At 39.0% G+C, this 14,482-nt stretch overlaps 1 protein-coding gene across 1 annotated transcript in view; it reads left to right on the plus strand.

Moving 5' to 3' along the window:
- Positions 1-395: 395 nt before the first annotated feature.
- The window catches only part of ANO10 (anoctamin 10), a 120,766-nt gene continuing 106,679 nt past the window's right edge, over positions 396-14,482 (plus strand). Inside the window, exons 1-7 of the mRNA XM_066320423.1 lie at positions 396-473; positions 4,238-4,411; positions 5,425-5,607; positions 7,023-7,157; positions 8,686-8,805; positions 10,585-11,154; positions 13,530-13,585. Of these exons, the coding sequence (XP_066176520.1) occupies positions 4,252-4,411; positions 5,425-5,607; positions 7,023-7,157; positions 8,686-8,805; positions 10,585-11,154; positions 13,530-13,585 (1,224 nt within the window). The 5' untranslated portion in view covers positions 396-473; positions 4,238-4,251. The remainder of the gene's footprint in view (positions 474-4,237; positions 4,412-5,424; positions 5,608-7,022; positions 7,158-8,685; positions 8,806-10,584; positions 11,155-13,529; positions 13,586-14,482) is intronic.

Genomic DNA, 14,482 nt, shown 5'->3' on the forward strand with positions numbered 1-14,482 from the left:
TGAATAAATATTGAAATGGACTGTCCAAAGAGTTGGTGGGGTCACCGTCCCTGGAGGTGTTTAAGGAAAGACTGGCACTCAGTGCCATGGTCTGGTTGACTCGGTGCTGTTCAGTCATAGGTTGGATTCGATGGCCTTAGAAGTCTTTTCCAATCTAACTGATTCTGTGATTCTGTGACAGGAGGCAGCACAGGCAGCAAAAGGGGGAAGTAAACAAGAGAATGAACTGTCCACACGACACCGGCGGTCCATACGAGCGTTGCTGAAGCACTGACACGGGAGCATTTTCAAAAGGCTGCCCGGAGCCGTCCGGAAGGCCGCGGCAGGGCGGCGGGCGCACACGGCCCGGGCAGGGCGGGGCCAGCGGCGGGCGGAGTGACGCGGGGCCGGCCCGGCGCCCATCCTGGCAGCGCCCGGTGCCTGCGGCCGCCTCCGCCCCGCCCTGCCCTGCGGATGTGGAGCCGGCACCGGCGGTGAGTGGGGAGAGGGCGGCCGGGACTCAGCGGGAAGGGGCCCTCGCTGCCTGCGCCGCCGCCAAGGGAGGAGCCTCCGCCCTTCCCGCCCACCCCGCCGCGGCGCGGAGCCAGTGCCGAGCCTGGGCAGCCGTGACAGCTCCGGCGCTTCCCCGCCGCCCCGGCAGCGCTCGGGCTGGTGCTGGCGGCGTGCGGCCGCCGTGGGCTGCGGGCTCAGAGCGGCAGGGCAGCGGCGCAGGGCGGCGGCCGGGCCGGGCCGGGGCAGGCAGTGAGTCACCGGCCGTGCTGGCGGCGGGGCCGGCCGGGCTGCTCCCTTCCCCGGTGTTCGGTAACTATAAAAGGAGAGCGAGGCGCAGCCTGGCAGCGGGAAGGAGCCGTGATGGGCCGGCTTAGAGCGGGTTCCCGGGGCCGCCGAGGGGCTGGAGGCCGGGCGGTGAGCCCGCCTCTGACTCCCTCTGCACCGACACGCCCTGGAAAAGGGCTGCAGCTCCTGTCCTGAGCTGGCAAGGTGGTCCTTGGTCGTGGGTTGGAGTCAGTGGTCCCAGAGGTCTTTTCCAACCTCATTAATTGTGACCGCCACCCAGCCACTCCGTGAGCGCGGGAGCTCGGGGGTTTGAGGGTCTTCTTGAGTTGTTCCCTGTGCTTCTGCGTCTGTCACTAGTTACACCGTTTGTAGGATGAAGAAGAGGCCAAATAACCTCTCAAATTACCTCCCATAGGGTCTGTGCTGGGCGTTGGACAACCTGTTAGGAAAATACATTCTGAAACACGCAAGTATGATTTGGAAGAGTGCTTCAGCTCTGTTGTAGTTTTCAGTAGTACTAAGCCTGAAAATAACAAACTGAAAGAGACTAGTTTCTTTCAGTTAGATATTGGGTTAGATATTAGGCAGAAATTCTTTACTGTGAGGGTGGTGAGGCACTGGAACAGGTTGCCCAGAGGAGCTGTGGATGCCTCATCCCTGGCAGTGTTCAAGGCCAGGTTGGATGGGGCTCTGAGCAACCAGGTCTAGTGGGAGGTGTTTCTACCCATGGCAGGGGAATTGGTACTAGGTGATCTGTAAAGTACCTGCAAACCAAACCAATCTTTAATTCTGTGATGATTCTTACACAGTCACCATGCCAAGGACCATGATTCTGAATAAACGATAGGAGCCAAGTTCACTGAGTCGCATGCTCTTTATTAAACAGGCTGTTTTCAAGAGATAACTGTTCTGCAAAGCGATATTCTTAACCAGTAGGTATTATTTAGTAATTATCTAGTGCTTTTCATTTTTAAAATTCTTTAGAAATGGCAATATACACGATGTGTCAGGCATAATTTTAGCAAGCCCCTGATTATGGATAGTGATGCATTAAGGTGCAGTGACTTGACAAGACGGTGTAGTTAGTCACTGACAAGCTCGGTTACAAACTCATCACTGATTATGTTTTTTTCTCGGTCTGGTTCATTTCGTTTATGCAGATATGCATCTGAATTTTTTAAAAATACTGTATTAATCCAGTGCATTGTTTTTAAGACATGAGTACTTGGGTTCAGAGCTGTAAATTTATATGTTGCAGAATTGTGTGCGTGTGAAAAGGCAAGTGAAACTAACAAAAAACCTCTTTGAAATTTGGCTTGAAAGCTTTTTTTTTTTGTAAGTCAAAATTGACATGTTGAATAGACCTGTTTATTATGATATGCATATTGTTACAGTATCACTGTATTTTGCAGGGTATTTTTTACATATTAATAAATATTAATACATATTATATTAATATATTAAAAGATATATTAATATATTAATAAATACTGGAGACTGGTTTGTCCTTGAGTCACAGATGTATAATGATCATATAAGCTGAACTGCATCCCTAAAGCCACTTCCTTAGAAGTTTAGTATTTTAACAGGAGTGGGAAAACTGCTTAAAAGCAGCGAGTAAATTCCCTTCTTCAGTCAAGTTAATAGCAAAAAAAAAAACCAAAACAACCAAACCAGAACCAGAAGCCCACCAAACCCTCCCCTCACTTTTAAATTTAGTGAATTAAATCTGTAATAGGTTTTCTGTTTGAGCTTTTTTTACTTCTTTCTTTTTTTAATGGAGTAGGTTAGTTACCAGATTTATTGTTTTCTGTCAACGTCTCTAAGTTGCTTTATGAAACATGATACAATGACCTCTGTAGAATTAATTTATATAAAATTTGTTAACAAGACAAAAGAGAAGTGGCTGGGGTTGTTCAGCCTGAAGAAAAGAAGGCTGAGAGGAGACCTTATCACTCTCTACAGCTACCTGGAAAAAAGTTGGTGCAGGGTGAAAGTCTGCCAAGTAACAGGTTGATAAAGCAAGAGAAAATGGCTTTAAGTTGAGCCATTAAAATTCTGTGAAAAATTTCATCATGGGAAGGGTAGCCAGGCTGTCCAGGGAAATGGTTGAGTCACCATCCCTGAAGGTACTTAAAAGCTCTGTAGATGTGACTCCTGGGGACATTGTTTAGTAGTTGTGAAAAATGAGATTCACTTTTTATGTAAATTTTAAGAAATAGGTTTAATAAAAGCTAAGACAATTAGGAGATAAAAAAATCAAAGTACAGCCAGTTGGATGACTTGGTATTCAGCCAAGTCCACACCCTGCTATTTCAGAGGCTTTCTTTAAATACCCTTTCTATTGTATCAATCTGTGGAATATTAATCATTTTCCATAAACTAGTTTCCATATTCCAGGGACTGTTTTGCATGGCCCCTCCTTGGGTCTGCCTTTTTAGAGCTGCGTGTTCCTTGGCTGTGTCTTCATTATCACCCCAGATTGGGCCTTGGTCCACGCTTTCTTCAGATGGGAGATGCTGATAGCTGGTGTATCAATAGCAGAGTCTTCTTTACATGTTCACTGGATGTTATCCCAGACAAACAGACAGTTTAAGCATACTATATCACTACTACCACTATGCCTAATTTTCTTTACTAACAGCAGAAATAAAAACTTATATCCTTACCACAAAGTTATTAATCATATAGCACACACCTTGAGAAAAGCCGACTTTATAATAGGCATTTATAACAGTGGTGGACTTGGAAGTTCTGCATTAATGGTTGGACTCAATTTTGAAGGCCTTTTCCAGCCTAAATGGGTCTGTGAGTCCATAAAGGCCTGCTTAGATAATTTAGGTTATTTATACATAAAGTTGTGCTGTCAGTGCTATACAGCTGGACTTTGTCACAGAGCACTTGGTTTATAGGTTCCAAAAAGTCATTTAAGTGCTTTGCATTTAATTTGCCTATCAGTATGATAAGTATCTTACCTACCCAAGGTGGTGTGAGTTTCTGGTATGGTTAAAGCTTCACAAGATTCACTGAGAAGGTTCTTTATTAGAATGTGTTTGCATACTCATACCACGAGAAGCTTATTGATTTTTAAATACCTGTTTGACTAAGTTTCTGTCAATGTTTCCTGGCAAATAGGCTGTCGGAAGTTGCAGGCTGGTTTTTTTGAGGGTAGTTTCACCCTATTGATTTGATTTAATTTATTTATTTGCTTTACTCTCATTACTGCTTTGGTATACATAGCAACAGTAATTTTCCTATCTAGAAAGTGGGTCTTAAATGCCATGGAGATCTTGACAATTGCAGAGATTACTCAGCCTGCTACTAGTAGGTGCATTAAAATGCAAACCTATGCCTTTGATAAGCACAGACTTGTGTAACTCACTACAGTAAAGTTTTGTGTTTTTTACATTTGCACCAGAAATTTTTTAGCACTTGTATTTTCTTTTGGTTTTGTACTTAGCAAACTCTCAAGAGATGGCGGAAGAAAAGAAAAAGTTGGAGGAAAGCTGGTCTTTCTTGGATACTGTTGAGTCTAACTTCAGGCCCTTGGTAGTAATTGAACTTGCAAAAGGCACCAAAGAAGAAACCATAGAATGGCTCACTAAAAGAATTGTGGACAAAAAGGCAAATGGAGGTGGGTTCAGTATGATCTTCAATAGCACTTTGAAATAAAATTGGCTGTCACCATGATATGAAGACATACAGAAAATTAGTTTTCACGGAATTTGTGATATAATGATTGTTTGCCAGTCTCATTTAGTTTTGCATTTTTTGAACCCACTGAACCCAGTTATTAATGAAAACATTGGCTTAAGGTCAAATGCCAGTTGAACTCTAGAATTCTTCCATTTTTTGCACTGAAACCCTGATAACTTAAGTTTCAGTCTAATTTTGATGTCAGTTTTTATAGCAGTTGTCTAGACATGCTTCTCCTGTTGCTTACAGAAACGTTGTAAGCCTTGCCTAAATGAAGACACTTCACATCCTGTTCATAAGCCTTTGTACCATGTTGCAGAACAAAATTAAGTTAGCAGAAAGCAACTTAATCTTGATAACTTTATGTTGGATTTTATTTATATTTTTTGTTAGCATGTGGGGTCTTAGACAGTATTTCATTACTTATTTTGGTATGCTTCTGGGAAGTGAAGTTAGGCTAATTAAGTTGTAATTCCTTGGACTTTTTAAAAAACATTTTGTAAAAATGTCATTATTTGTGGCTGTTGTAGCTTATAGCTTATGGTCAGTAATATTTCTGTTGCTGAAGGATTTGTGACTACAAACTTGCTTTCAGGCCTCTGTTAGATAAGTTAGGGATGTTTCTGCTTCAAAAATCTGGTCTCCTTAAAACTAGTGGGACTGTTTGCAGAAGCACTTCATGCTTTTATGATGTGGACCTTAGGTGAATAGAAACAGTGCCCATTGTTCCAGTTCATTGTTGAGAGTGCTTCAGCAGAAACATGGCTAAGTCAGAGGTGACCCTGCAAGATTCTGAACATCCTATGTCAAATGCTGTTAAAACCTTAACTCTTTGTGCCCTTAAAAAGAGACATTTTCAGCACTCCTGTTAGCTAGGGCCAGTATATTGGATGCTTTTAGATGTAATTTTAATGTATTTTCTTGCTTATTTTACCTCTCTTTACTTTAAAGGTGCACAACTACTCATTAAACCTCTGGTTACAGAAAATGGAGTTGAAAATATTTATCTAGTTGGAGCTTCCCATATAAGGTTGTTGCTGGGAGCTGAAACTGTAGGTTTGGTGAAGGAATGCAGTGATAACTCAATGAGGACTTTTACATACAGCAGTAGAAAAACTTTTAAACATTTTGCAGGTAAGCAATTCAGGAATGTAGGAATCTTGGTCATTGCAAAGTGGTGACTAAAGATTATAAGCAATTGTACTGCTAAATCTTTTATGGTCTTTCCATTCCTTGGAATGGTAACTGAACAGCAAGTCGAAGACGAAGCCATGAAAAGAATATGTGTTTTTAGCTATGGAAATTCAGGTCATATAATGAATTTTGGTTTCTTTTCACGTGCTGTTAATTTTTTGTTTGTCTTTTTCCTTCATGCTTTTCATTGCTCCAAATAGTCCCTTACTTAGGTGAAAGTTTTTCTTGGAAAATACGATAAGAAAAAGAGTTGATAAACATGATTTTATGATTAACAATCCATGTTATGAATTAATGTAGCAATTTAATTTCTGTAAGCCAATTTTGAGGCTTATTATCTTGAAATTAGCTGCAAAAAATAGAAACATTTTTCTGTTACATGTACACATCAAACAAACAATAATTAACACTAAAGACACATTGAGTGGCATTTGGGCATGATTAGTGGAATAGTTCCTTTTCCTCTTTTATTTTGTGAGGATGCCAACACAGGAACATTTCCTTTTAAATGTGCTGCTTGTAGGGCATTTAATGTCTCTACAGTGGCAGAACTCATTTTGTGCTCTGCAGGTAAGTATTGGAGTTCCAGCTTAGTCTTGCCAATACTTTTAATGTGTCTGAGTGATGCCTTTCACTACATTTTCAATATAAAGCTTCTTGGATCTGTCTGAAGCAATTTTAAAGTTTGGTTGTTGGGTGGCAGTTTTGCTCAATGCTACTGCTGTGCAGTAACTGTTGCAGTGTCTTTACTTTTGTAACCTTGCTTTCCTGAAATTAGGAAGCCTTCAGAAGAGTTGGCAGTTGCAAAAATGCCACTTCAATTTCTTTCATGCCCTTACATTATTAATGCAAATCTGACACAAATTCCACTGCTAACAGAATCTCTAGGATTAGCTGGATTTCCAACTGCTGTAAAAAATGTTTTTGGCTGTTTCTCCTGGTATATTTTCTTTTTAAAAATGTAAATGAAATTTTAGTTTTGTCCAGGTGCAATCAGAGAAATTATCACCTAGAAAAGACCCTTCAGTCTGTGTTATCTTGGTAGTATTTCTGGTTGTCCAGTTAAACTACTACCATACTGTTATTTCCTGTATTGGAATTTTGTTGATATTTTAGCTTCTTACTTAATGTATTTAGGGCAATCCCTATAGTTTCTTATTTCTAAGGGGGGAAAAAAGTTGGTTTTATCTCAGAGAAATCTGGCTCTTGTTTCCCTGATGATAAATTGATGGGTTTGACATAGGTTTGTTGCTGTAATTTTTTACCGAATTCTGGTAATTTTTGTAGTTGTTTACTGCCAGGCTTGTTGTATTCCTGTGCTGCACCATTTCATACAACCTTCCTTTTTTATTTAGATGACAATCACAATTTCCTTACAATGGCAGAATGTCAGTATATCATCAAACACGAACTTGAAAATTTGAGAGCCAAAGATGAAAAAATGATCCCTGGATATCCTCAGGCAAAGCTGTACCCAGGAAAATCAATTGGTAAGTAATGTGGTTTGTTGCCTCTAACTGTGTTGATGTAGGATAGTGTTCATGCTGAAAAAAAATTAATTTTCCTGCAGTGAAGAAAAATCTTTCAGGCAGTCAAGTCCCACTATTTTTAATGAACTTTGTTTTTTCACTGCTTCAATAATAGGACAAAAGGCAATGGATGCACAATAGAACAAGGGAAATTGTCAAGAGGTATCAAGAAAGTATTTTTCTAAACAGGGTAATCAACCATTTGATCAGGGATTTAAAGAGATTGTTGATAACTGTCCTGTGGGACTTCTAAATCCTCACTAGACAAGGCCCTGAGCAGCCCAACTTAAGTCACACCTGCCTTTAGCAGGAAGGTGGACTGGATTCCTTCCAGAGGATCTTACATCCTGAGTCGTTACATGAGGCTGAGCCTCTGGACTTATGTTCTCTTCAGCTGGGTAGCTTTTGCACATGTTGATGTTATCCATTATTTTTAATTAGTACCAAAAGTACTTATTATTTAAATTACATGATTATATACTTGGATTCTCTCTGTATAAAAATACTGGAATGAGTACCGGTGCTCCAGAGTTACAAATTTCATAATAGGAAGGAAGTTTTATTTAATTTATTTGGTTTCATTGATCTTTCTCTTTACTTTTCCTTTTCATGAGAGAAAGAAGCAATGAGAGCTGATGCTATTTTTATGGTAGCTGGAAGTAGTTTGTTGGCAGAGATACTAGAGCTTCTTAGGAGAATGTATCTTAATTGTATGTCCTTTTATTAACAGTATCTTTATTAGTTAGTGTTGGTCATCACAGAGTGAGATCTGTGCATATTAGTGGTTCAAAAACTGTAAATAAATGTAGGTGTCAGACAAGTTTGCATTGGTAATTTTTTATGTAGCTAAGATATTTTTCTAGTTGTGTCAAGCAGATGATGATGGGAAGTAGTAAAATACTGTCACACTTCCAGTGCCGCCTTTTTTTTTTTTTTTTTTTTTTTTTTCCCTATGGTTGTAACTTCAGAGCAGTTTCTTCTTTATTGTTTATCCACACATTGCTTTCCGTAACAGAACTAAATACAAACTGTGGAATATGTAGTTTGTTTGCAATGATGAAGTGATGTAATTTATGAGTTAGTGGAAACTGATAATTCAAAGGTTTTTTTGTATCTTTCCCATAATTAATACAAGAATGACTTTGTGGCTATCCCCATAGTGCTACATGTGGCATTTCAGTCCTGATCTGTAGCACTTTTTGCTATTGAAGCTGCATCTGGCTATATTGCAAAGCTGTGGAGTAGTTATTGTATGTAAAAAGGTTGCTCTTTATCTTCCAGCAATACAACACAGTATTTGCAGGAATAGGTATAACTGCTCTCTCTAATTTTTTAATTAATATGAGATGATTTTCTTAGGATTTGAGTGCTAGATCTATTTAAAAAAAACTTTAGGCTTGCTAAATACACAACATAACGTGTTTGCTTATGTCAAATTCACTGTCCTTTGAATGAGTGCTGGGTATCTATTTTTTCTTTTCTCTTCTAGTGAGAAGATTATTGACCAGTGGTATTCTTGTTCAAATTTTCCCTCTGCATGATAGAGAAGAGTTGAAAAAGCTTAGTCACAGCTGGTATGGCCGAGTGAAAGTTGGTTATCAACCTTTGGGTATGTGAACAGCCTTTGTGTTGTCATGCAGTGGAGTTGTGAAATTAGACCACTACTCTTTCTACCATTTGGATGGGTTTTTCCTCTTAGTGTTTCCTGTGTGGCCTACTGAAGTGGTTCTAGACTTGCAAAATTGGTGGCTCCAGAATCTGCAGATTCAGTGTCTGTGAATTTCCATGTAACAGCAGTCTACACATCACAAATCCTCCCCACCCATCAGTAAAGCAGGAGTGGTCCAAAGTCAAGACTGTTTTTTCAAACTGACTCTTGACAAGCTCCCACGTATCTTGAACTCCCAAAGCTTTTTTGTGTTGTTGGTGTGTCAAAAGTGTATTTACAACTATTTGTTTTAAAGTCATTGTCTGAATGAAGACTGTATGTTGTTGGATGCCAGCATCACTTGAATATATTTTAGACACTGAATAATCTTAAAATTAATATAATTTTTAGTCTGGCAATGTGGAAAGTTAAGTTCTAAACTCTAAACCTGTAAACTTTATTTAAAAATAAGAAAATAAGAGTTTGGGAGCTTGCCTGATTATAAATATCTGGGTATTACAGTTGCCTGAGGTTCTTTCCTGAGCTGCAGGAAGTTAAAGATCTGTCTCGATAATGCTTGCCTCCAGAGTATTGTGTTAGGAGCCTTATTGTGTGCTGGTCTTTTGTTTATGTGAGAAAGGGGTTTTTTTTGGACTGACACTGAATCCATACAAAATTTTGAAGTAAATTCCAGGAGCCTGTTAAGTATGTACTAATTTAGTAGGAGTGTCTTTCATGTTGGAGTGTAAAATGATGCCAATAACCTACACTTGAATGTATTTGTTAATGAATTTTTGATTGACAGGGATGTTGGAGTGCTGATCCTTCTATCTGTTTACCTTTCCTTCTTGCTTTCAGAGACTTTTATCTGGTTTACAGTTGTAAACTTCTGCTATAGTGTTTTGTAAGCCATAAGAATATTCAGGTATTGCATGTGAGGTTTTTTTGTGGTGGTATATTACAGAGACATTGTGGTAGTGTATTTACAGCGTCAATTCAGAGGTCATGCTTCTGTGGCTGTTTCTTTAAGCTGGTAAATACAAAACAGTGGCATACAAGCAATCTGGTCATCCAAGCAGGCACAGAAAATGAGATTTCAGCATTGTAAACTGTTTCATAGGCATTCCTGTATCTAATCACTTCTAGATTATATGAATAATAACCCTGTATTTTTTTTATTAGTAAGGTAAGTGCTATATCTTCTTGGAGGTAATACATCTCTCATGAAATAAACCCATTACTAGTGCGCTTTTTAAGTCTCTGTAGCACCTGAGCAGACAAACTTAGTGAGTACAGTGAGTATTTCATGTATCAGTTGTTGGCTGAAGAGTGTATCTCAACCAAAGTACTCTATCTGATGTGTTTAAGATTTAAGATTTTGATACACTTGTCTGTCTACCATTCATTGATCAATTCTATTTTCAAGAATGATAGTGTTTTCTCTTTGGTTGGGTTTTTTCTTCTTTTTTTTTCCCTTTCTCTGGATGTTTTGTTTGACTTCCTTGCCATCTGAATGATATATTTACATGATATGTAACATTAAAAAAAATAATTCAGATAGCCATCTGACTTTTTGTAATAATGGTGAAGGAAGAAGGAAAAAGCAATGGTGTTCATTGTGTTATTTGGAAGAAAAAAGTTCTGGCCAATGGAAAATTGTTAGTTCATGTAAGGTCACGTTTGATATTGTAGTGACATCTCTATTAAATGTAGTCTTAATTGATTCATTTCTTTCTGCAGATGACATACGCTGCTACTTTGGCGAAACCATTGCTCTCTACTTTGGCTTCTTAGAATACTTCACATTTGCCCTGGTTCCAATGGCTGTCATTGGGATTCCTTATTACGTGTTTGCGTGGGAAGACTACGACAAATACGTGATGTTTGCCACGTTCAATCTGCTGTGGTCCACGGTGATCCTGGAGGTTTGGAAGCGGATCTGCGCCATCCTGACGTACCGCTGGGGCACTCTGCTGATGAAACGACAGTTTGAAGAGCCAAGACCAGGCTTCCATGGTGTGCTGGGGATCAATCCTGTCACTGGGAGGGAGGAGCCAGTGTACTCAAGCATTAAGAGACAGTTACGGATTTACCTGGTGTCCTTACCATTTGTGTGCCTTTGCCTCTACTTCTCACTGTACGTGATGATGATTTACTTTGACTTGGAGCAGTGGGCTCTGGATTATCACAGAGAGAATGAGTCTAACTTAAGCAGCTTGATGCTGTACGTGCCCAGTATCATCTATGCCGTTGTGATTGAAATTATGAACCGTATCTATCGGTATGCTGCTGAATTCTTAACATCGTGGGGTAAGAAAGTTGTTCATTCTTCTTTCAAGTTAGATTCCTACATACTTAGTATTTGCTTCTTTGTAGAATGCATTACTGTGAGCTCTTTCAACATAATGCTAAAGAGATTTCCCAAGGTAGGTTCTTGCTGTAGGGTAGAAAAGATGGCCATTTTAACTTCTTATATTTTTAGTGTTCTGAGATTGCGGTTTCATATTTGGTTTAATTTGATCTGAGTCTGACGCGCTGTCAGAAGGAGTGATCCTCCCTTCCTCCTCAGCCTCTCTTTGCTTTTGGTGCAGAAGTTCCCCCTCTCTTATTTAGCTTTTTGTCTGGCTGTCTCAGCCATAGTGTTGGAAAAAGGGATGGGGGGAGAGCATGAGGATAAGAGCTCAGAGGTTTATGGATGGCAGGAAGGATTGTCCTGGCAAGTTGTTCCCACAACCTGGATTTGCTTACTGTGCTTTAGTCTTACTGTACATCAGTGCAGAGGGCAGAGGCACTGAGATAATGGAACCAAATCTAAGCCCAGTCTAAATGTCATGAGAGTGTTTATGTATGCTACGTATATAATAGAGACTGGGATTCCACATCCCAATCAAAATGTGTTTCTCTGGGCACTCTCAGAAGAGGAGGAGTGTTATAATAGATTACCTTTTTTTTCCTTTGCGTGTGTGATTTATTAAACAGATTGGGCCTTGTGTTTTGCAATCTAACATAAGGACAGTGAAATGCTGGTGTTCATTCTGAATTTTAGCACTTCTACAGACATGTGAAGTCACTTTCAGACAAAGTTAATAGATTAAGCTAATGGAGAATTAACTGCTTTGTAAAGCTCCATATGGCATTGATTTACAGGACAGAATCCAGATTACTAAAGCTGGAGACCCAGAAAATTAATAGAAGAATGATAAAGCAAAAGAGAGATTGATGCAGAAGACAGAATAAAAAGAGGTGTTGAAGTGAGGATTGGTTATGCTTGCCAAAATTACTTGCTCAGCAAATTCAAACAGACATTCATGATAGTAAAAGCAAGCAATTTCTTTGTTTATGACTGTTCAAGGTTTTTATATAAATAATGATTTTTAAATTCATATCTAGGGCTCAGTTGGCTGTTTTGTTTCATTGTTTTTACTATGCTGCGAGAAAAGGCATTTCTGTGAAGTACCCAACTAATAGACTAAAATGTCTTTAACAGACAAGTTGGGTTTGTTTTTTTATCCAGGCTTTTCTGGGTTTAAGCTGATGTTTCATATTCAGCAGAGGCAGTATTTATGTAACCTGCTACACTGACAGCTTGTGCCTTTTCTGTGCTATTCAATGTGTTTCTGCTGCCATGCTCTGAATAGGCTGAAAAGCTCATCCGGCTGTCCTATCTTCTCTCCCACCTGGCATATTTTCAGATAATATCTGACTTCAACAGCTAAAGTGACAAAGCATGGGAAACAATCCAGTGTATTTTAAGCAGCCCTCTTGCACCCATTTATCATGAAAGCTGATTGTGTAGCAAAAGCTAAAAGTAAAAATTGCAGTCACTTGAATGCATTTTCACGTGTCAGGCCTAACGTGATGCTCCTGTCAGAGCAGAGCTCTGCTGTTCTGTTCTGAGCAAGGTCCATGGGTGATGGTGTCTCCTTTCAGCCTGGTTGACACAACACATGCTAGTTTGCTGCCTTCCCAGTTACTGCTTACCCAGGACTTTAAAGGTACAATCTAACAAAATAGCAGAAAGACATTTAAAATATCCCATCCACTTCCCTTTTCTTCCCTCCAGTAAATTAGCCTTCCTGAAACATCAGGTTCTGACAGTTTATCTTGAGTGAACTGAAAATCTTAATTTAGAATGAGTAATTCATCTGTCAAACTTCACATACTCTAGTCTTGCTTTAGAGTGTAGGGTCTTGTCTAACTTCCTTGGGAGATTTCTGTGAGCATTTACTGGTTTTGAATCAAATTTGGTATTGTTACTTTTCATTATATATTCTCATTAGTTTTGCATTAGTTTTCAGCCAAAATCCAGTCAATAATCAGACATATAAGACTCAACATTTTGTTAAGTCTTAAGAGCAATGGATGCTATTTCTTTTATAAAACAGCTCTTCAGAGTGAAAAATACATAAAAGAAGAAACTTTTGTGGTAGAAAAAATACCACAGCTGTAGAGCTGTAGTCAAAAATATATATGATAATACTGTGGAACAGATTAGCTTAATAGATTAAGTGAGGTATTGGTACAGTATAAATTCTTTCTACCATGCAATGTTGTAATAGTATAATCTATTAGATATGCAATTTTCATGTGGAGTAAAACTGTCTGTTCCCTCTTTGTATAGCAATGTGTAGTACATGGTAGGAGTTCCTGCTGTTTACTAATTAATATTTTTGTTGGTATTTTAGAAAATCACAGGCTGGAATCTTCGTATCAGAATCATTTAATTCTGAAGGTTTTAGTGGTAAGTACATCATATAAGCAGCTTTTAAGATAATTTTAAAAGACAGCTTGTGCTCTGTTTTATTAGTGCCTTCCTAGCATTACCACAGTGACCTACAGTTTTGGTCAAGGCCAAATAGTAGCACAAATGTCAAAGTAAACAAAATTTCTGTTATGGTTGCAGTAACTGCTAGACTATTTTAGATGCCTCTTTTATAGTGGAGAGTTGGCTTTTTATTTGTATTGAATTGTTCTTTCATTAGGATGCTGTATATATGAGTTTCTTTTAATTGGTGTGGTCCTGTCTTCAGCTGAGAACTATTCCCTTCAGTTTTTGCATGATTTTATGGTAAACCAGGATTTGAAAAGTTCATGTATTCCACCTACACTAACATTCAGACAACCAGTCAGAGGAACCTGAAAATACCTGTCTGTCCATCAGTCTACTCCTGTGTAGTTCATAGATCCTCAAATGCTATTTAAATTATCTTATCTTGTTTCCTTTTGAAAAGCTCATTTAAGTTTCTTCCTTTTTTATTTCCTGAGATTTCTTTCTTTATTTCCTTCACCATATTTTTGTATGTGTGTGTATGTTTATTTTGGGTTTGTTTTGGGGTTTTTTTGTGTTATTTCTCTGTGTTACCCACCTGTTACTGATAACGTCTAGAGCTAAAACTGTTCTAGATATCACTTAGCTTTGTCTCCTCCTGTAGCTTTTCTCCTAAAACTTAGAACCATTTCTTTTTTCCCTATGGGGTATTTATACAAAATTATTTAAAAAATTATGAAATGTAGAGTGTAAGTTTCCCCCAGTTTTCATGCTCAGTCTGTGAATGGTTCTCTGCACTCCCAATATTATCTGTATTGGCCAAAACAGGAGCTGCAGCACTTACAGCAAGTAGGAAATTTCAGAGTTTGA

This window comes from Sylvia atricapilla, chromosome 1 (genome assembly GCF_009819655.1).
Source record: "Sylvia atricapilla isolate bSylAtr1 chromosome 1, bSylAtr1.pri, whole genome shotgun sequence".
In the NCBI taxonomy this organism is placed as follows: Eukaryota; Metazoa; Chordata; class Aves; order Passeriformes; family Sylviidae; genus Sylvia; species Sylvia atricapilla.